Genomic DNA, 24,342 nt, shown 5'->3' on the forward strand with positions numbered 1-24,342 from the left:
CCATCTGCTCGTCGCTTAATACGGTATACCCATTTGCAACCCACACCATTTGCATTGGGAGGGCAGGGAGCAAGTGTCCAAGTGCAGTTATGGCGCAATGTTTGATACTCAGCTTCCATGGCGCACAACCACTCAGGAGAGGATGCAGCTTGCTTATAGGTTTTTGGTTCACTTGCCATGGCGGATGAAACTGGGATAGAATGGCGAGATACAGTGTTTTAGGCTTGAGGGAATTTGTTTGAGTTCTCGTGGTCATAGGATGATTGGAAGAAGTAGCAGGCCGCAAATATGTGGGAGCATTCTGATATGAGCTTAAAGTAGAGGACGCGATGGTGGGCGGACATGTATTTTGTGGTGGAGATGTTGTGTTAGAGGAATGAGGTACTTGTAGGGCTTGAGTGGTAGTGAGGATGAGGAATGTGAATCTGCCAGTGAATGGAGTAAAGGTGAGGAAACAACTGTGGGAAAAGAGTTGGAAATTGATTGTAGAGAAGTTAAGGAGGAGGGTGGTGAGTTGTCACTGGAGCAAGAAGAAAATGTTTTGTAATAAGGATAGGGAAATTTATCTTCGTCGAATGTCACATGACGAGCAATATACATCCTATTGGTAGGGGGATAATGACATAGATAGCCTTTATGCTTCGAACTATAACCCAAGAAGACACACGGAAGAGAGCAAAAATCAATTTTATGATTATTGTAAGGACATGGAAAAGGGTGGCATAGACATCCAAATTTTCGAAGAAGTTGGTAGTCCGGTGGACGATGATATAGAGCTTGATAGGGTGATTTAAAGGATAATATGGGAGTGATGGTGCGGTTATGTAGGTATGTGGCGGTAGAAAATGCATGCTCCCAGTATTGATATGGAAGACATGTGTGAGCAAGTAAAGTTAGTCCTTTTTCCACAATGGTGCGGTTACGTCTTTCTGGAGCACCATTTTGTTCGTGAGTGTGAGGACAAGAGAGACTATGAGTTATGCCAATGGATTAGGCATATGAAAATACATTACGATACTCCCCACCCTAATCAGTTTGCAAAGTTTTGATCTTTTTGACAAATTGTGTGTAAACCATCTTATGAAAGTATTTAAAAATAACAAGAACTTGAGATTTTGTTGACTAGAAAAATATCCAAACAAATTTAGTGAAATCATCAAGAAACTGAACAAAATACTTATTTCCATTAATAGAAAGATGTGGAGAAGGCCCTCAAACATCAGAATACACCAAATCGAAAGGGAATAAGCTACGACTTGAGGAAGAAGCTAAAGGGAGCCTATGACTTTTTCCTAATTGACAAGATCCACAAACTGTAGGCATTTTAGTGGACGACACTGGAAGATTAAAACTAGAGACTAGACGACATAAAAGTTGCTCGTGAGGATGACCAAGGTGTTCATGCCACGCTTGGAGTGATGCTCGAGAGAAGACAAAAGCACGAGGAGTTGAGGATGAGATAACAGGAAGCCCACCACCATCCAAACGATATAAACCATTATCAATTGACCCTCGAAGTAGTATTTTTCCCTGAGGATCCTTCACAAAACAACAAGAGGGGTGAAATTCCATAAAGACATTATTATCCTTAGTAAATTGAGAAACACTCAGTAAACTCTTGGTGATGGAAAGAACATGAAGAATTTTATTAAGATGAAGAGGTCGAGTAGCACAAGAAAGCTTAGAGGAGCCAATGTGATTAATAGAGAGTTTTTGGCCATTACCTACAGCAAGCTGGTCCTCACCATTATAGTCCGTGTGAATGGATAGTTGAGACAAGTCCGACGTAACATGATTGGTGGCACCTGAGTCTGCAAACCATGAATTATCAACAATAGCCGAAGGAGACATCATAGAATTAGTCGAGGGAGTAACCAAATTGGCTTGTGGACGGTTAGAGGATCGATTAGGTGGGTAGGTATCCATGTTGTTGCGGTTGTAGCAATTACGGGCATGGTGGTTGGGTTTCTCACATAATTGACAGATTATGCGAGGTGATGATCTATTAGAGGAACGAGGGGGTTGGTATTGGTCGGGAGACTGGAGGATTTTTGAGAGGTGGTGCAACTTTGTTGATTAGGATATCCAGTGATTGGGGAGCGATTGGAGTATTGACGAGATATGGCATTGGCTTGAAGTTGGAGGGATTTGGTTTCCTCAGCCAGTTTCTCCTCTTCTTGGAGAAGTAAACCAAGAAGTGAGTCAGTGGTGAGGTTATCAAGCTGAGGGTTAATGGCAGAGCGAAAAGGGCCATAGGAAGAGTCTAACCCGAACAAAATAGCACTCATAAGTTCTTCATCTGATATGGGACGGACAGCAAGGGCTAGACTATGGGATATAGTCCATAATGGTGGAAGAACCCTTAGTGGTGGTTTGGAGTTGGTGGCGAAGTTGCATGACTCGGGTTCGGGATTGAGATTGATAGAGGTTGGAAAGATATGACCAAGCTTCACGAGTGGTACGAATGTGCATTATGTAAGGTATGATAGAATGGCTCATGGTAGTTTTGAGCCAAAGAAGAAGGATTTTGCCCGCTTCTTCCAAGCCGTGAAGGCCGGATTTGGTGTGGATTTAGATGTGCCCTGAGTAGTGGTTAAGATAGTGGCAGATGGAGCATTAGTTCCATCAAGATTACCCTCCAAATCAAAGGCTTCAAAGGCAGAATATACGGTAGATTGTCAAAGGTAATAATTTTCTCGATCAAGTTTTATCGGAAGGCCGGGAAGGGCAATTGTTTGGGAGTTGGATTCAATTATGGAGAGATGTGTGGAAGAAGATGAATGTGGCTGAACAGCAGCGGCAATGGACTGGTTGGGGCTGTCCATGGTGGCGGAAAGAGAAAAAAAAAAGTTGGCTCTTGATACCAAATTAAAACGTACAAAGAAGAGGTCAGCTCTCTTGGTCTTGTCTGCCGTGACCAAGGCTACCATAATATATGTATATATATAGGTGTGTTGATGATGTACATAATAGAGTTTGAATACAAAAAGGAAAGAGCTATCCTAATTAATAAAGGACTTTGAGTTTACATAAGAGACTTATTAATATCTATAGGGGAATCCTATATTCAAGCAAATAAGGAATCATTGTCATCTAACACTTCTCTTATAAAATTAGAAACAATGTCCCAATTGAGACTACGTAGATTGTTTGTTACCATTCCTTTTTAAACGGAGAAAGTAGAATATCTCTGAATCTAAGTCAACCAGAAATCATCGCGACTTATAAAGATCAAGTCATGTTTTCTTTAGATAGAGAGTACAATAAAACATAATATGCCTAGTAATTTTCCCCAGCTAGTAAGCAAGTCAGTCAAGAATGAAATAATTAAAACAATATCTTGTTCATCTCTGGTATAATTTAATTAATCTGAGGATCACTTTTTATATTTTAATATATATATTATCCAACTCATTTCTACCCATTAATTTAAAAATAATTTAATTTATTGTCCCGTTCAAATGTGGGGTATTATTTTCCAAATTCAAATTCAAATTACATGTTATATATAAAATTCAAATTTAAATTTATATATATGTTAAATATAAAATTCACTTTAATATAAATTAAAAGCTCAGCTGATAAAAGTTGTTAAAATTCTCTCTTTATAAAAGTCACGAGCCAAAAATGACCTGAATTTAGAAAAAATACATAAGCAGCAAAAATGCTATAATTACTCCATGATTAAAACAAGTTCCTACAATTGCACATTGCCTCTGTAAGTGATCGACTGACATTTGGCTGAGAAGGAAATGATATTTATCGAAGAAATACAAAAAAAAAAAGTAAAAAAATCCTCCTTTAATTTGGTGTAACAAAATTGAGAGATATACAAAGGATAGTCCAAAAAACTCATTTGCGTTTATGCTACACAATATCTCTATTGAAGGTGGCAGAATAAAATTAGGTTCGATTAGTGTCCATAAGTATGTCATTTTGGTGATTTAATGGTCAGTCGATTAGTTGGACAATGACAACGATAAATTACTTGAGGTCAAATTAGATAATCAATATTCATTTGAAACAAAAAACAAAACGTGTACATAGTAGTACTATTTTCATAATCTGATTACTAGGAACACATGAGTACAATTTATTTCAAGATAAACCTAGGTAATGAGGGATATTGGCGGGAATCCATTTATCACCATTTATAAAATTTCTAATCGTAAAATTTAGTGCAATATTAGGATCCGTTGTGACGGATGCCCATGTCACACGTCCCTTTGTAACAACACCCGGCTCTCTATTCTTGTACTCCAGATAATATGGCCGGTGACTAACAACGAACGATTCAACCCATCCTCTAGGATCTATCAAGTTATCGATATAACTTTTCATTATCATTGTCCGAGAGAACTTTCCCCATGGTCAACCAAAATACGTGGTGACATTGCTCAAATGTTGGCTTGCCTTTATAGAGAAATTTTGAAGCACTATTCCAGACGTAGAATCCTCATGTTCTCTTTGTTGTGCAATAATTGTGTTATACTGCTTGAACAATGGAACGCGTGCAACAATTAAATAATTTTGGAACAGGGCCGTCGCGTCACCACATATGAAATCTATCGTGCCATATATTTCACAATCACGATAAAATTGATGTTGCCTTTTCACATGCAAAGTGTCTTGATACCTGTCGAATCAATATTTATAAAAGGACACTGAATTTGCTTCAACTCTTAATGCCACTGTCTGATGCTTCATAGGTCCGGCACTATTCCTAAAAGTTAAGTCTTGGCCGCTGTGAAACCATTACCAAGAACCCCTGCAAATTAAATAAGAAAGAAACAGTTATAATTCATCAAAATTAATACTAAAATTCATGTATATATAGAGAAAGGGACTTACAAACGGTTGCAGTATCATAGGTTTTGTTGCTGTCAACAAAACTTCTATTACCCATTATTATCGTAGTATCCATCCCTTCTCCGATCAAGACTATATTAGTCTTCTTTTTATCAACTCTAATATATTTCTGATACGTGCCTTTCTTGATTTTTATGAAGAATGGTTTGACACTGTGATCAGGGCCGCCAATCTTGCTCCAGCAATTGTGTTGAAATTTCCGGTCCCATCTTTAGAAACAACCGCATTATAAGGTGTTTCCATTATCAGTTGGCATTGAACACATACAACTATAGTTGCAGTGACAAATAACGTCATTATATTTCCTGCAATAAAAAAATTTTAAAATCTAATGAGTTTATGGACAAGAATTACAGCTACAGTCTAGAGATATGGAAGAAGAATACCGCATAAACTATCTGTGATGGCCATTGCAAAGGTGATGAACAGAAAATAAGTGAATTCTTTGAGTCACTGAAGGTGACGAGCATGCAACAACTCTTCTTGGTAGTGGAAGAGTTCTACTCTTTCTTAATATTGTAGAATTGTCCAAGCTTAACAAAATACCCCTCTTTTATATTGTAGTAAAGGTATACTTTTTTGCATGTTTTTATTGCAAAATGTCATTTTTAAAGGCTCCTTTTTTGGACAACTAAATGTCATCTTCATTCAATTGAATTTTTCTACCATTTGTATAATTACTTACCTAGGTAATATGTAATTGTAGTAACATTTTAATCCTTAGCTTAGTTATGGTATTGTTTTCTTCTTATTATCTTTTCTTATTTAGAGGAAATCAACTTGTGACTTTTATGAAATTTTCATTTTATGAAGATATAATCTTATATTTTCTTCATTTAATTTCTTTTTAAATGATATTTTAGCTTTTGTAATATTCTCCAAAATAAGTGGATTTTTTTAAGATATCAAGAAGATATTATTTTTTGTTTTTTTCTTCGAAATTATTTTTTACCTAAAATGCACAAGAAAATTTTAAAAAGCTAGATGGAGTAGGGGAAAATGGGAAGGAATTACTTGTTATAAATGACAACAAAGCATAAATTAAAGCATTAGTCTTTCCTTTGGTTCGCCTCCGATTTATCCTCTTGTAATCGTTTTGTTTTTAAATTTTTCTATTTTGTATTTCTTGATAAAAGCTTTTGTCTCCGTCACTGACAATGACTGCTCGATGCGCCAAAAATTCATATTAACCTTTAGATAGCTGACCACAGATAAAAAAAGTCTAAGAATTTTCTTAGTACAATTCTGTAATCTTTCTCCTTTCTCAGCCGAGTTGCTTAGATGTTAAGCAGCTACAATATTAAAATTGTAGGTTAAAAAAAAGGAACCAAAAAGATAGTAATGTGTTAATACTTATATCCATTATACTTGTAGTAACGTGGCTTTCATTTTATCCTATATATATAATTGAACTCGTTGCTTTTTTAACCCATCATGTCAATACGATTTGTTAATTTACTCCATAACTTTTCATTTTTTTACAGTATAACTCTTTATATTAATAGTAAAAAAAAAAATTCTTTACTTGCACGGTAATTTCAAATTTGCACCCATCCGAGAATTGAGTTGTTGGATAATGCAAAAAATAGATTAGTTAAAGAGCACATATCCAAGCAAAATACAAGTTGGAGTGACTCACTAAATGTTCCCCTATAAGTAGTGTTTTAGCTAAAGAATAAGAATACATATATTAGTAAAAGTCTATCATGACACTTCAATTTATTTTACCTATATATAAGTGAATTATTATCATCATACTTCAAAATGGGTATGTTTTATTGTTGATAATCACAATCATGTGACACAACTTTTATACAGAAGTTGGTGAAAAAGTTCATGATTTCCAAGTGAAAATGACAAACGAAATATATATATAAGTTCTTCCTAAGAAAGAATATTTAGATATGGTTAAGACCTAAGTGAACGGTGATTTGATGACGTTCAAGATATGAATTCATTATTCATTTGGGGGAAAAAACTCTTATAAGTAGTGTTATCGCTAAAAGATAAGTGTATAATTTAAATTTAAACAGACATGTAGATACACTACATTGATTTGCATAAAATTTAAAGTTAAGGTAATAATATATACTTTACATTTATCTAAAAATTCTATGTATAAAACATTGGTGCTATAGTTATTGCACAATTCTATTATTAGTTCATTCCTACGGAGCTTGTTTCCCATTTATCGATGTTTTCTCTTATCTATCTAATAATCATAGGCAAACTTAGAATAGTAAGTCGATAACATTTTATCATATTATATAGTTTCAACTTTCAATTTTTTAACTTTCATAGTCATATTTCAGAGGAAAATTCTAGTTAATTAGTATAACGTTGCTAAGGATTTGAAAGCTCAAATTGAATTTTGGTCACAATAACAGCCAAAATTTAATTAATTTGTTACTTGTTAATTTTAATTACCTCAATTGACTCTATTGCTAGTGAAGTGTCTAAATAACACTCAATCCCAAATACTAGATAAAACCCTAATAACATTGATATCTATATAAAATTACCTAATATGCATGCGCATTTATTTCTAGCCATGAAGAAACCTATTATTGGTCACATGAAAGTAAAATGTTAAAATTAGCTAAAGAAAATTATTGGTCACATGAAAATTAAAATACCAAAATTGCGGCGGGAAATGATAAAATGTTCTCTTTTCTTATGTACTATTCCTTTCATTTCAAATCAATTGAATTGTTGAGATATTTCACACCTTTTAAGAAAAGAAAATTAAGACATAAATTAGGCATAATTTTCCATTTTTACCCTCATTGATTATTATAAAATTTATGATTATAATAACTGTACATTAATTAATAGCTAATTCCAATACTAATTAATAAAGGGTAAAATTGGAAGAAAATTCTAAAAGTAGTCTTCAAATTGGAACAATTAAGTTAATTTGAAAAATGAAAAATATCTCAACAATTCAATTAATTTGAGATGGAGGGAGTACTAGGTTTAAATAATTCTTTAGGTATTATTTGAGTAATTCTGATCATTTAAGGAGTTGATTCTAATAATATGAAGGTACAAAGCATGTTTCTAATAGACCTTTGACTCAAGTTGAGAATAACAAAATCATTTTTAAAAATGAAAAAAAAAAATGAAGTGGATCGGAAGGCCATGTAGAATAAAATGGAGAAAAGTGTAGTAACAACTATCAATAATATGATAATCAAAGCAAATTAGACAACAACAATAATAAAATCGAAGATAACAAGAAAATAATAGTAAATATATATCCCTCCATATCATATCCTCCTTCAATTAATTTGAAATGGAGGGAGTACTAGGTTTAAATAATTCTTTAGGTATCATTTGAGTAATTTTGATCATTTAAGGAGTTGATTCGGATAATATGAAGGTACGAAGACTGTTTCTAATAGACCTTTGACGCAAGTTGAGAATAACAAAATCATTTTTAAAAATGAAAAAAAAAATGAAGTGGAAGGCCATATAGAATAAAATGGAGAAAAGTGTATAGTAACAATAATCAATAATATGATAATCAAAGCAAATTAGACAACAACAATAATAAAATCGAAGATAACAAGAAAATAATAGTAAATATATATCCCTCCATGTCATATCCTCCCCCCCCCCCCCCCCCCCCTCTCCTTTTAACTGTCTTTTTTTCTATCTTAGCTACTAATACTACTACTAATTTAGCATGGCTAGAACCACCACCAATTGCATCAACTCTGTCATACAAATATAGAGGTTGTCGAAACATTATCATTGAGAATCAGATCTTTAGGTGTAACCATAAAATTAACAATTTTATTTCTTAATTTCTAACATTGTACATAATATTCTTGAAAAATAGTTAGTGTAGTGATTTAATTATAGTTATTCCAACTTTAAATAGATAGATGATCACATAATTATGACATTATATATCACCGATCAATCGAAAGATGAATTTTTCAGTAGTAGTGATTTTTATGTTATTAGGGTGAAAGTTTTGCAATTTTTATGTTAGAAAACTTAATTATGTTACTTTAGTGAAAAGCGTCATAGATTGTACTAGTTGAAATAATTTGAACAATGATCATGTTGAAATTTAAGACAAAATTTATCTAATTAATAATATTGGAAATTCATCAAAAAAAGAATGTCATTTTTACTACTCCTTCCCTAGAAAGCTAAATGTCATTTTCATTTTCTTGATTTTTGTAGCATTTAGACCATTACTGAGAGAGTTCGTGAGTTTTATGAATTTACACATTGGGTTTATATCAAGTCTCGCATTATTTCAAAATGAATTTTGAGAGAATTTGAAAATTCTTAACAATTTTGCTATCTTAGATTTAAAATCAACACCGGAGGAGTTGAACGAAATGAGCTGAAGAAATTGAATGAAGTAGCTTTCTAAAACACATAATAGTTTCACTCGAACATATATAGATACGTAGAAAAGGAGTTGGACGCAATGAAAATAGTCATTTCTTTGATGAAAGATGCCACAAAGCTACTATAGTTATTACATACTAGTAAACATGGCCGCGCTTCACGCGGTGCGAAAAGATATTAGATTCATAATTTTTTTAAATAGTATTTTAATTTCAATCTTTAAATTCAAATAAATTAAATATTAAATTCTAACTCACTTTAACTATATTTTAAATTTCTTCCTGAGGTATTAGCTTAATCGAAAAAGGAAACAATTCCTTAAATTGACACAATTAAAATATCTCGTACCTATTCTTTTATATTGAAGTAGTAATATTAATTGAACGTTAATATACTTTTATCCATCTAAATGTGTTCTTTTCTAGAGTTATGATACAATAATAAGTATAAAAATCACTTAGTTATCAGGTAAAAAAAAAGTGTACACTTTAAGTGATAAATAAAATAAATGCTTATAATATGTTATTTTCTGATGCAAATGTAATTATTAATGATCTTGTTGAAGAAGTAAATATAAAAAAATTAAATAAAAAATACACACTTAATAGCCTCGGAACCTCCGCCTTAAAGAAACTGTTTTAAATAAAAGAAAAATATTAAGATCCTATATAAGAATATTTTTACAATGTTTTTCTATCATATATCATGAAGAAAAGTCATCAAACTGCGATTAATCAACAACATAAGCATGTGTATAGAAAACAAAATCAATATAGTGACAAACAATTATAAATATAAAAAAATCCACATAGTCATTCTCCTCTTTCCAAATTTCTTCTAAATGACTCTCGGGAGTCGGGAGCATTATTAAAATTCAAATGATTTTAAGTTTCATTACCATATCGACACATTTTTAGAAATCACACCAGTGAAATGATTCAAATGATTTTAAGTTTTATATATAGAGAGATAGTTACCTTCCTCCTAATTTCATCGCCTGTAAATGATTAGTAGCGTGAACTACTCTTCCCAGTTTGCTAACCAACTGACAATATTTGATTAATTAATTTAATTCTTTTGCATGCCTAATTTATCATATCATGAATCATTATAATATATAAAATATTTCTGTAAAAGAATGAAAATAGTAAGAATAAAGCATATTCAAGAATCATAATGATATAACACCAATTCAGAATTAAGAAAGAATAAATTTTAATTTAATAACAACTAGTTGTAGAAGAAACCGTTAAGACTTCTTCAATTTTTTTGGGAATTTGTAAGATTGTAAGCACCTAAAATATGATAAAAAATAAATTTAAAAAATAAACTGAAAAAGGCTCAAGTCATTATGGGTATAAACTTTAGTGTTATTTAAAATTTATAAGGAATAATTTGTAACATACATTTTTAAATTTTTTATGCCAAAGATTTAAAAAAAAATTCTAGAGATATAAATAAGAAAAGGAAAAGAATTTAAAAAATAAATGAATATGAAATTATAAGTTATGACCCAAGTGATGTCTCACCTTACTGATCTTCTATACCTAACTTTACCATATATAGAGAGAGACATTTTTTATGGATACAAAGAAGCTACTAAATTATCAATAATAAAAATGAGATATAAGACGATGAATCTTTTAACTTATGTCTTATCATTTCACATTCATAGGAAAGTTCAATAGCACATATTTTGACAAATCCCACAATAGAATCTTAAATTAGATAAGGTAAAATATTTGAATGTAGATTAAATTTTTTTAAAAATTAAGATGAATTTCAATTAGCTTATCAATTGAGAAATTGAAGTCTAAATAAAGAATGATATTAAAAGAGAAGTAAGGATAAACTGTAAACAAACAAAATATCAAGAAAAATTGTGCATGACCTTTATCATTAACTCAAACTATTAAAATATCAATAGGAAAAATAGGTTATTACTCTATCAATAATCATCATTTTTTTGTACTTACCCCTAAAATCCACATTTATATAAAAAGTAGAATAATGCATATTGTGATAATCCCCAACATAATATATTATAAATTAGAAAAGATTATATTCTACACATTACTGTTAAAATGGCATGAGATGAAATTTAATTCATCAATATAGAAATCAAAATTTAAATAAAAAACAACATTGGAATAGAAATAAATACAAGAATAAAACAATATAATAAGATAACATGATAAAATGACAAAACACAATTATACAAAATTACAAATATAATATTTTGTTCAAAATAAATTCAAGAATCTATAAAATAGCAAACCAATCGAAAATATAATCATCTAAATGATAATGATGAAATTGTGATACAAAATAACAAAACAATTGAAAACTATAGTCATCTAAAATGATAAAGATGAAAGTATGATACAAAATAAAATGGTGGGAAGCAATTAGTGAACAAAAAAAATTTCTCCATGACAGAAATAGTTAGAGATTTTAGATTTATAGTAACAATGAAAGGAGATAATGACTTCATCTCCACAATTGATTTTGAGAAAAAAAAATTAATGTCATAAAAGAGTATAAATAATAATTAAAAGAGAAGATGAAAAGTTGAAAAATTGGTCATGATCTTAGACGTGGGGGAAAGGGAGGGTTGATTGTTTTTACCAATAAATTTAATAAATTAATTACAAATGATTATAGATAAAGAATAAAACATTAATTAAAATATTTAGACATTAAAAATCCAAAAATAAATTTAAAAAAAATGAATGGAGGTCATAGAGAGGTGCCACATCACCTTGTCTATCGTTCCTCTTTTATATATATATATAAATTTGATCTTCTTTCAATATCAATGGGATTCAATATTTAATATATAATAAAATAAAACTTTAACCCTATATATACGATGTAATCATTTTAATTTTTTATTTTCTTTTTGGATCCCCACCCATAAAATAAGGTACAAAAACATGATATGTGACTTTCATGTTGATTCATCACCTACAAGCTCTTTATGCACAATCTTAAATTAATCTAAAACTGTCAACTGGGTCGAATCATTCTAGAATCAAATCGGATCTGATAGTAGCTCGGACTGAACCAACCCAAGACTTATGGGCCGTGACGTGTCGATTCACCTTGAAGATCTGAACCGGCTGAGCACAAACCTCCACCCAATATAATTGAAGTCGGTTGATCTAATACTATTTGTGATTTGATTAGTCTCAAATTTAAAATTATATTTAACATTCATGAATTACTAAAAAATATTTAAAAAGTATATAAAAAAAATTTTAGTTGAAACTCGAATCAATATGGCCTAAAACTGTACAACTGTACAAGTTACATCAAGCCCAATAAAACTCAGATTGGTAGGACCCGATAACCCCAACCTGATATCCAACCCAGACACAGAGCAGCCGCATTATGTTAGTGAACCAGACCGATTGCCCAGCCCAATGCCACCCTTAAATTAATGGGAAAATTAGCAATTAAGTCATAATACCTAACATAATTAGTTAAAATAACAAAACTTTAAAATATTTATTTAAAATGGCAGAATGACAATATTTTTATAAAATAATATGTATTCAGATTTTAGTATTTAAAATTAATTTTATTTATGGAAAGAGTTCTATATTGGTCCAAATTATATACCAATAACCGTTTAAAAAGATTTTTTTTTTAAAACCAATACCCATTAACCTTCTTCACCATTCACGTTTCTTCCCCACCTTTCACGTTTCTTCCCCTCCTTCCACGTTTCAAGATTATCTTTCTTCAAGGTGCTCAATTATTGTTCATCAAGAAATTTTCTCTATTGTTAAACGACATCTTTTTATTAATTCAAGCAGATTTCTCGATTTGCAAGGTACTTTCCATTATCTATTTTGATTTATTTTGATTTGATGTTTAAATCACCGATTCTATATATTACGAATTTACAATCGAATTTTTCAATTTTTATGTGATTTTGTTTAGATATTCATCAAATAGTTATGATATTCTACATATTACAGAGTTATTGCTCTGTGTATTTGTGCCTACTTGCTGCTAGTGACCCGTGAATATTTTACATGAGTTGACAGAGAACTTGAGGCATAAGTTCTTATAATATATATTTCAAACGTAGCTTTGGGCTTCCATAATAGTCTATATGGACCTAATATATTAGTTGGGTTGTAACAGTTTTTTGGATAAATTGTACATTTCAGCAAACATGTTGAGATATAAGAGTGAGAATTACGGCAAGAGAATACAACATGACTCACAAAAAGTTTTACTTTATTCGGGAAAAAAGAGTTTGAATTACAACTTGTGTTATGGAGAATATAGCTGAAAAAAATAGTTTAAATTAAGTAGTTTGTTGGGCTGACTGTATTCATTCTATCTATATATCAAAAAGTTTCACATTTTTTGTTTTTACATTGTATTTCAATCTCAATTAGTATACCAACATGTTTGTATTTCCTTCTTAATTTGTATTCATTCTAATTGTATGCTCACAATTTTGTATTTTATTTGGGTATTCTTTCTGTATTTCAATCTCAATTTATATGTGAACAAGTTTGTATTTCTCTTTTGTTTTGTATTCAACCTAATTGTATACCAACAAGTTTTGTATTTTATGTGCCTACTTTACCTTTCAAAGTCACTTTGTATTTCAAATGAAGAGAGTATTTCTTTTGTATTCACAACTTTATATTCAATCTCACTTTGTATTTTTATCTCACTTTTGTATTCATATATTGTTGTATTCAACATATAGTTCATGATCGATTAGTTTGTATTTTACCTTTCAAAGTCACTTTGTATTTCAAATGAAGAAAGTATTTCTTTTGTATTCATAACTTTATATTCAATCTCACTTTGTATTTATAACTTTGTATTTTCATCTCACTTTTGTATTCATATATTGTTGTATTCAACATATAGTTCATGATCGATTAGTTACATTAACTTAATGGGATACAAATTATTGTATGCATTCAAATAGAAAAAAAATAGCTACTAAACTAAAAAATAATAATTTCATTCGTTATACATCATAATTTGGATACAAAATGTCCGCAAAAAACTATAAATCCCAATACATACAAAGATTTCACTGATTCAATAAAAAAATACTCTTGTACTCGACATATACGAATATACCTGATTGTTTTTCAATTGTTCACTGGATGTGACAAATTTATAGTTGTCAATTTTGTAAAATTTTGTTTCAAAAATATGCCATCTTCGACTTGAAGAAGCTTTAAAAGTTATCAGATGAATGATTCGGAAGACAAACAAAATTATTTTAATTTATTTTTTTTGATCTTCTTAAGAAGAAAACAAAAATGCTCGACAAAAAGATGACTATATATGCTCTTTTCAAAACGTATCTAATTTGTATTTAAAATCTTTTTAACCTTTTTTGAATTTTTTTGTTCCATGATTTTCTTTATTCTGTTATTAATTATTTGTATTCTTTCAAATTAATCAAAATAAAATAAATACATAACTAATCCCTTAACAAACTAAAATAATGACATTTTTAATAAATAATGAAAATGTTGCTAAGGAGTCCCACTTAAAGCTAAAATATTGTTGTTTTGAAAATTTTCCCTAAATTAATCTACCAAATACATCTTCTTTTACTTTGAACTTTTGTTTATTAATCTTTGTCTCAATTTATGTAACACTATTTAACTTTCGTACAAAGTTTTTAAGAAAGAAACACTTTTTTAAAAAAATTGTAGTTCGAAATATTCATGGACCATTTGTGGGGCTATAGATGATTTCTTTAAGAGTAACAAAAAAATTTACGTTAAATATTAAAATGTTAAATTGTGACTAGGAGTGTTCACGGTTTGGATAAAAACCGATCCAAACCGAAAAATCGAACCAAACCGATAAAATAAAATCGATTTTATTTGGGTTTGGTTGGTTTGGTTTCAGATTTTTGAAAATCTATGTATTAGGTTTGGTTATGGTTTTATTCGAAAAAACCGAAGAAATAACCGAACCGAACCGATAAATTATATACATATATTTTATTAATATAAATACTTAATATATTATTTTTATAAACAACTTTAAAGATCTTATATATATTTTCATTAAAATTTCTATACAATTTACTTATTGAAAGCAAAAATGCCCAAGATGAAAACATTTATCTTATTGATTTCATGTATATGAGTGTTTATGATAATTTTTTGTGGGACTGAAAATGTTATTGTCTCTTCCTTCTAAGCCAATATAGTAAATTTTAAAGTTTTATTGTTTACTAAATTTAGTGATTGAAAGTTCAGTAGTTAAGTCATTCTAACTATTTTTCGTTTTGAATGGATTGTTGTCACTTTTTTCACATTTTGAATGAATTGTTTCTTTTATTTTTGTGTATGGTTAATAACTGAATAACCAAACCAAACCAAAATCGATAACCACCAAACCGATAAATGTATATTATATTTGGTTTGGTTTGATTTTGATCATTTTAAAACCGATTAAGTTGGTTTGGTTTTGGTTTTGACCAATAACTGATCCAAACCGACCCGTGAACACCCCTAATTGTGACCGATGGACCCACCTCAGATTAACCATGAAATTCAGACATATAATTGAAAGAGATAGAACTGCACCTCAAGATTCAAACCAAGGATTTGAAGCACTTACCTTAAATATTACAATTGTAATTCGCCCAATTATGATCTCACCCTATTAGTTTTTTCATTAAAAATATTTTAAAATATTGACGTTCTGCCTTAGTTGATCAAATTGTTTTATAGTTTTTTTTATAATTATTATTTTATAAAAAAAACATTGAAGTTTGTGACCAAGAAAAAGTATCAAAATAAAATTAATGAACAAAACAATTTGACAATACCTTACTACTTGAATAAGTACGAATATGAGTAGCCAAACAAAACAATTGAAAAGGGAGATATTGATGCATTTAATTTATAGAAGAAAAATAATACTAAAAAGAAGATACGAAGAAAAGTTTAATATTCCCTCCATTTCAAATTGAATTTCAGGAAGTTCTACATTTTTATAGTATTTAATTAAGATGAAATGTTGAAGAAATGGTTGCAATATACAAACATGTTATCGCAATATATATATATAAAAAATTCTTATGCAATAAGAAATTAAGTAAAATGAAGTGGAACTTAAAAACCAAACCAAATATTAATACAAATGCCAGAAGTTGCAATAAACTCACATAAACTAACAAAAGAAATTTATCTTTCTAAAATTGTATCCCTAATTACATGTCTAATTTTCCTTTTGTACTTGTTTCTTTTTATTTATCCATTTTGACAAATTAAGAAAGAACAATTTTTTAAACTTATTATACCCTCAATTAATTATATAGAAAAAGATAAAACTTCTTGAAAATCTTAAATTTTTAATTCATCCACTTCATAATTAATAGGGGTAAAATGATACTCCCTCCATTTCAAATTAATTGAATTGTTGAGGTGTTTCACACCCTTTAAGAAAAGAAGATTAAGACATAAGTTATGCATAACTTTTCATTTTATCCTTATTAATTATTGTCAAATTTATGATTAAAATTAACTAAACATTAATTAATAATTAATTCCAATACTAACTAATGAAGGATAAAATTGGAAGAACATTCTAAAAGTAATCTTGAAAATTGAACAATTAAGTTGATTTGAAAAATGAAAAATGTTTCAAAATTCAATTAATTTGAAATGGAGGAAGTAAACTTATTATGTCAATCATTGTTTTTTAAATGTGTCAATTCAAATGTGAACAAGTAATTAGGGACATGGAGTACATGACAAATTCAAACTACTAAAGATACTAAAAAATAGTACTAGATAATAACAAATCAACTATAAAATATTTCCAAATTCAAACTACTAAATTTGTAACAACTCATATTTATTGTTGAAAAAAGAGATATACCTTCATATGAGCGGGTGAACTACCTTTAAAATGATAGACTAAAATTTATTTATCCGTTTTGACATATGATTTTAGAGAGGGACTCTAACTGTAAGCGGCTCACGCCTAGGTTACTGCTTCATTAGTCACCGACTCTGTGTTTGTCTCGACTCGTGGCTTTCCAAGCACATCCAATCAACCATAGGATATGAAATATTATTAGGCAAAGTGAGCTGCAAGACACAATCTGAAACCATATTCAGAGTAAACTTTAATAAATGCGATGGTAAGGGAACCATTTAGTAGAGACATCATCTAATACTGAAATCTAAACATTCATAAATTTACCCATCTTAGAGCAGATGAGGGAGTAGTACCAACACTCTGAAAGTATCACCCTAAACAATCTACTGACATAAACCTAGTTAAAAATTAGAGAAACAAGTGAAGCATCCAGTATCGCTGCCTCCAGTTTGATGTAGCATTGCATCGATTTCATCACCCTCCTCCATCTCCAGCTATTTCAACAATTGAAGAAAAGAATGTGAGATAAAACATACAACATTGGTAAAAGCAATACAAGTGTGAAACGTTTCAATACCTCATCAGGAGTTTGCTCTGCCCTAAGCCTGCGCCCATCAAATAAGAATGCAATTGAGTTCATGTCCACTGACTGCCGGTCACAATAAGCATTCATGAGCTTGCGCATCTGTGTGCTACGCTTGATCCTGAAAAACACTTCATTCCCATCCTGCATGTAATAATTGATGTTGAGTACCAATGAGAAAAGATACACAATTCTATATGAAAATGGCCCCTCAACTCCATCTTCTTAGTCAAACTATATCTTCCACCTTTTTTGGGTCAAGGGAGGACAGAAACTAGGACAAAAGGTGTCTAAAAACACAATACAAAGAAGATGTCACAAAAAAACTAGCTCAGTAAACTACAGAAACATGAAGAACCAAAGTTAAGTCAACTGAAGAGTAAAGTCTATTTTACACATGGGTGCAGGTACCACAGAGGCAGAGACCTCGAGCTATAATACACTATATGCAATTAGACTGTAATCATCTGTCACATTTGAGCTAGGAAGCTTCAAGCAATCACTGATCCTTGCAAAGATGCTAGGTTAATCTTACACAAGCAAAACAGTGACAACACTTGTTCCACCTCAAGAACTTTTAACCATGAACATAGTATCAAAAAGTGTTTAAGCTATTTATCCAGCCCAAGAGGATGTACAGCAGAAGGAGGCTACACTTTCCAGCGTAAATAATACTGAACATACAATGCATAGAGTTTGCCTGTACCAATGACACTAATGAGGATACTAGAAGACCACCAAAAAGTTTGCAACAATAATATTGATACATGGAGGGTGTTTCTTGTTCTTCTTTTCCCTCTTATTCCATATTAACTAATGGATGGAGTTGCATTATGTATGAAATTGCATTCAGCCATTCAGTGATAACACATTATCCTTGATCATGTTAAAGTTGGGATGCATGTTTTCGTTCATAGAGTCATTGAGGGACTGTATCTTTCACTAAGGTTGTTCGCTGAACTTCACCAAAAAAAAGGCCAAAAGATACCAAATAGTATTCATGTTATCACAGAACATACAGAGCATAAGATATGTCTTCTGCCATACTAAATCCCCTCTTCTGGTTATCTCTACAGGCAAACAATCACTTTTCTTCATCGTGGCCTCACTCAAGCTACCAGTACTACCCACACCTAGAATACCACACTTCCATCCCTAGCATCCTATTGACATGTCCAATTAATAACTGCAACCTTCCCACATCAAAGGGATATGTTCTCATGCTGTAGAATCAATCATTTCTTAGATGGAAATCAAAAAACCGTATAACTAAGGCAATAACACATGTATGTTACTTAATTATGCAGCTTACAATGTATAGTGAACAAAGATGAAAATAAAATAGAGCAGATAAATAATATTTGACAATTTGCCAACACCTGAAATTCATGAGCATAAAATGGAACATAATTAGAACCAACAAGGAAGAAGAGAAAAGGTGAGGGCAGAAAATTTTATTATTTATTGTCAAAAGAAAAAAGATGTAGATATACCCAAATTACGCCAAACAAACTAAACTACCCAAAAACATGTTTTTTTTTATAACTTACAGGTTTCAACTTTTGAAAAACCAATATAATGGTTTAAATTTGGTTTCATGCATATGCCAATGTTACAGATTCAAGGTACGCCAAAGTAAAAAGAAAGTGTAGGGAATCACTGACCCAATAGCAACTCTAAGACAAATAATCCAATTACATTGAGGTTTGGATCACTTCCCAAACAGCTGATTATTCATTCCAAGTCATGCTTATAAGTTATATTCATGACAATTGTCAAACATTATCAAAACAAGAATACAATGGTAAAGAGGCAAGACAGGATAATTCAATCTGCATTTATCCATTTATGTACAGTAAGTTGTGATCTACAAAGTATTAAATTTTGTAAGATCTTTATTAAACATCTAAAAAGAATTCATTCTTAAGAGTTTATTGATTTGTAATAAACTTCCCATCATGCCAGAACTTCTACCAAACTTCCCGAGTTTTCAAACCCAATAAAAAAGTAGCAGCCAGGTATGGCTCAATTTTGTGTCTACAACAAAGATTACACCCAAACCAATCTATGTGAACTCGTTATGAAAATCACTGTTACAGTGCACAGTTCACTCACGAATGCATACAAAAACATGAAAATTGACCAATCCGATTAACTTGATGATTATGTATCAACAAATCACATGCAAATTGAAAGAAATCATGCATTAGTAGAACTTCATCATCTATAAATACTATGATTTCATGACTACTAGGAGTTATTAACAAAATACAAAGGCATAATACATAAGCATGCCCTTTAACTTGGCCTCTCCAACTTTGAATATAAACAAGTACACTTAAATTTGTATAGAATTGAATAAATAAACACACATGTGCTACTTGGCATCCTACATGACAATATCGGTCCTACTCGACATCTTACATGGTATGCTACATGTATTATGTCATTAATGACGAGTGTTACTTATTCAAACTTTATAGAAGTTTATCTACTTATACACATCAAAGTTAGAGTGCATAGATATAGTTGAATTTAAATTAAAGAGCATATTCATGTATTATGCCAAACGCAAACCATGAAATCGCAGTTTTCTCATACATGCCGAGACAAACAAAACGTTCCCCATTCAATTATTTTAAAAAACTAAACCTAATCACAAAAAATACTATCCTGAACAGGAAAACAGTAGTCCATATGAGCGCATATACATGTATAGCAACACAGAGTAAAGATATTGGAATACCATACATACAAAAAATTAAAACGACGATAAATGTTTATACCTGACCCTTAACCTTGAGATTGATATGAACCATCTGATCATTAGGCTTCTTATCTTCATCTCCGGCGCCGCCGCTAGCAGACATTATGATCACACTTCTATAATTCTTCTTCTTCCGCCCAACTGAGATAATTCTTCAAAGCAAAATACCCAAAGGCTAAAGGCTTGGTCTCCTTCCTTTAAAACGGTGAGCGTTTCGTTTTTCTCTGCTATGAACTTGCCACGCGCTAAAAAGGTTCAATCTACGGAATCGACGGTGTAAAAATGTTCAAGGATGACGTGGCATTATAATATCGCGAGTGAAGGATTTTGTTATGAAGATGAGAGTAGGGAAGAATTATAAACTATATTTAATATATATTTGAATTCCGTGGTGAAAAAGAAAAAACGAGGGAATCCATGATGTTGACCAGGAAAAGGGGAGCATAACGGTCAGGATACGTCCAACAAAGAATCGGACGGCTGTGAATGGAAATACGCTTGGAGTTCTATTCTCCACTACAGTAGCCAGTTGCAAAAAGTTTTAAGAATGAATTCTTCTTCTTTTTTTTCAATTTTAATTTTTATATATATCTTTATTTAAATTTTATAAACAGACTTTTGTATGTATACTAATTTTTTAAGTATCTATTATATAGTTAAATCAATCACATAAAATAATTTATCTTATTTAATTATATATATCTATTTTAATTAGAACACACATGAAGTTATGTGGCTTATTGATGCTAATATGTATATAATTAATGAGATGATTTACTTTAAATAATTAACTTATTTATATAACAATTACTTGAGGACAAGCTCAAAAAAATTGTCAAAATTTGAATCATAAATACCTAATACGAACACTAGATCATGTGAAGGTGCAATTCAAATATCTAAACGAAATTTACAAATAAGTTTAAAAGGTCATTCGATATATTAAATCAAATAAAAAAATAGGTCAAAGTTCTTGGAGACTAAAAAGTATTTTTTTTTTAAAATAATAGTATATATATATCTTCTTTTTTGAGTTGTTTGGCTAATAAGAACATGTTCTTTTAAGCCGAAAGAGCTTTTTTGTTATTGAGAATAAGTTATAATTTTAAAAAGTAGAAGTTGTTACAAATTCATTTAAATGTCTGGATGTTTCTTTCAATCTACACCTAACGTAATGTCCCATTTAATGTATCACTTAAAGATCTTTTAAAGTATTTTGTTTAACATTGTAAACGGATGAATTTTACATCCTATAAAAGGGTATTCTTTACCCTTAAGAAGGACACAATTGAAGAGATTAAAATAAGACTCTACTTTATACCTTTCATCACTATTTTGTCTCCCTATAATGCTTAAGGATTTTTATATTTTTCTCTTATTTTACAACATGTTATTAGCACGAGACTCTAACCAATTGAGACCTACTTAATTCGGTATTATCTTTTTTTCCTAAAAGTTAATCAATTTTCATTTAGAGTCAGGTATACATTTATATGTTGGACTTGCATAAATCTTTGATCTATAATTTAAATATTGCGTATATAACTTGATTTAGCTATTATTATGATACTTTACTAGGCATAATAATCAATACGTTTCAGGTTTATATTGTTATGTTATTTATATGCTACTAACTTATAACTCTAAATTAATTACTAAGTAATATGACAGCATGTAGTTAAAATAACTCATAAATATTTTCATACATTATGATAAGTTTATTGGTGTGTCATAAAGAAGAAGAATAGTATTATATTAAATATGACTTGAAAATCTTACTGGACTTTGGCATTAATAACTATTGAACTAATAATAAATATTGTAAAATAATTAGAATATATATTAAATTTACCGTTTCATACTTTATGAGTTTACATGATTTTGTAACATTTCATGTCCATGCATATGATATATTTTATACTAATTGTTAATCATTTGAAACATTAATTTATATTTTATCATAAAGAAATCAAAATCATGTTATTAACTCAACAATTTCGTGATAGTTTTCATCATGTGTGGCACTTGACAATTCTAGAAAAAACTATTTGTCATGGGTACTTGATGATGAAATTCACATTACCGCTAAGGGTCTTGGTGATAGTATAATCGAAAGAAATAAAACATCAAGTCAAGATAAAGCGAAAGCTGTGATTTTCCTTCGTCATCATCTTGATGAAAGTCTGAAGGTTGAATACTTAAGAGTGAAAGATCCACTTGAATTGTGGATAGGCTTGAAAGGGAGGTATGACCACCTCAAGGCAACGGTATTGCCAAGGGCTCGTTATGAGTGGATGAACTTACGATTTCAAGATTATAAAATCATAATTGAGTATAACTCTGTTGTATTTAGAATCACTTCCCAATTAAAATTATGTGGGGAAGTTATAAAAGATGAGGACATGTTGGAAAAGACACAAACTACTTTTCATGCCTTCAATATGATATTACAGCAGCAATATCGTGAAAAGGGTTTTAAAAAATACTTTGAATTAATCTCATGTCTTCTAATGGCTGAGCAGCATAATGACCTTTTAATGAAAAATCATGAAGCTCGTCCCACTGAAAGTGCTCCAATACCGGAGGCACACAGGATAAAAGCACACGGCCAGTCTGAAATAAGACAAAATAATAGGAGACATGATAATATGTGCGGGCATGGCAAAGGCAAAAGACGATATAATAATCGTAGAGGTAGTGGTCATAACAAAAGAGAAAACAATATGAGTTCTCAAAATAATCCTTCTAAAGGAAAGAGCGATCACTGTTATCGTTGTGGCCTTAAAGATCATTGAAAAAATGAATATCGGGCACTTGAGCATTTTGTCAGGTTGTATCAAAATTCCTTTAAAAAGAAAGGAAATAAAGGAGTGTCTCCTCTTCTAATGCTCGAGTAGAGTCACATTTGACTCTCAAAGATGATGCTCAGGCAGGGTCTTCTCACAAATATGATGAGAATGTTGAGGTGAATTTAGCATTGAAAGATGATGCTTTTGATGGGCTCGATAATGTTACTCATCTAGAAGCAGAGGACTTCTTTGAGGATCGCAACTAAAGATTGATAATTAAATTGGGAAATGAACAATGTTGTTATGTGTTTTTAATGTCTTACTTAAAGTTCATGTATTTAAATTTTCCTTTGTTAAGTTTCGTACTTCTTATTATGTATTTTAATTCTTATGAAGATAAATAAAATTTTCAGAGTCTTCAGTTGGATCCAAGATGAGTAATGGAGATATGTGCCTCCTGGACAGTGTCACAACTCATACAGTCCTAAAAGAAGAGAAATATTTCTCTCATTTGATTGTAAAAAAGGCATATGTTAATACAATATTCGGTAGTAAAAAATTGATTGAGGGCTCTAGAAGAGCGACCTTATTACTACCTCGAGGAACATTATTGATAATTAATAATGCATTGTATTGTAGTAAATCTCAAAGAAACTTTTTAAGTTTCAAGGTTATTTGCCAAAATGGCTATCATGTTGAGACTGCAAATGAAGGAACGGTGGAATACCTTTATATTACTACGATAAATGTGGAGAAGAAAACGGTGCATGAAAAATTGTTTGCACTTTCTTCTAGGTTGTACCATACAAATATTGGTACGGTTGAATCACATGATATAGTAAACAAAAGGTTTATTGGTTCTAATGATTATCATTTGGCATGACCGGTTGGGCCATCTCGGTTATAATATGATGTGCAGAATAATTGAGAATTCACATGGGCATACTTTGAAGAACCAAAATGTTCTTCAATCAAAGGAATTCTCTTGTTTTGCTTGTTCACAAGGAAAGTTGGCTATCAAACCATCAATGGCTAAGGTTGGGGTGGAATCCCCTATATTTCTGAAA

The 24,342-nt window shown here is 30.6% G+C and overlaps 2 protein-coding genes and 1 pseudogene across 2 annotated transcripts in view; 1 reads left to right on the forward strand and 2 right to left on the reverse strand.

The window, feature by feature from the left end:
- The window catches only part of LOC125825438 (uncharacterized), a 1,130,247-nt gene that overhangs the window by 689,466 nt on the left and 416,439 nt on the right, over nt 1–24,342 (forward strand). The window lies entirely within an intron of this gene.
- On the reverse strand, nt 4,099–5,280 carry LOC125825435 (pectinesterase-like; annotated as a pseudogene).
- On the reverse strand, nt 17,364–20,651 carry LOC125825441 (small ubiquitin-related modifier 1-like). The gene is made up of 3 exons (XM_049504784.1): nt 20,506–20,651; nt 17,714–17,863; nt 17,364–17,630 (listed from the first exon to the last, which is right to left on the reverse strand). The coding sequence occupies exons 1-3, from the start codon at nt 20,587–20,589 to the stop codon at nt 17,538–17,540; spliced, it is 327 nt and encodes a 108-aa protein (XP_049360741.1). The 5' UTR covers nt 20,590–20,651; the 3' UTR covers nt 17,364–17,537.

The sequence above is a fragment of the Solanum verrucosum genome, unplaced genomic scaffold (assembly GCF_900185275.1).
Source record: "Solanum verrucosum unplaced genomic scaffold, falcon-dt-bn FXZP01000101.1, whole genome shotgun sequence".
In the NCBI taxonomy this organism is placed as follows: Eukaryota; Viridiplantae; Streptophyta; class Magnoliopsida; order Solanales; family Solanaceae; genus Solanum; species Solanum verrucosum.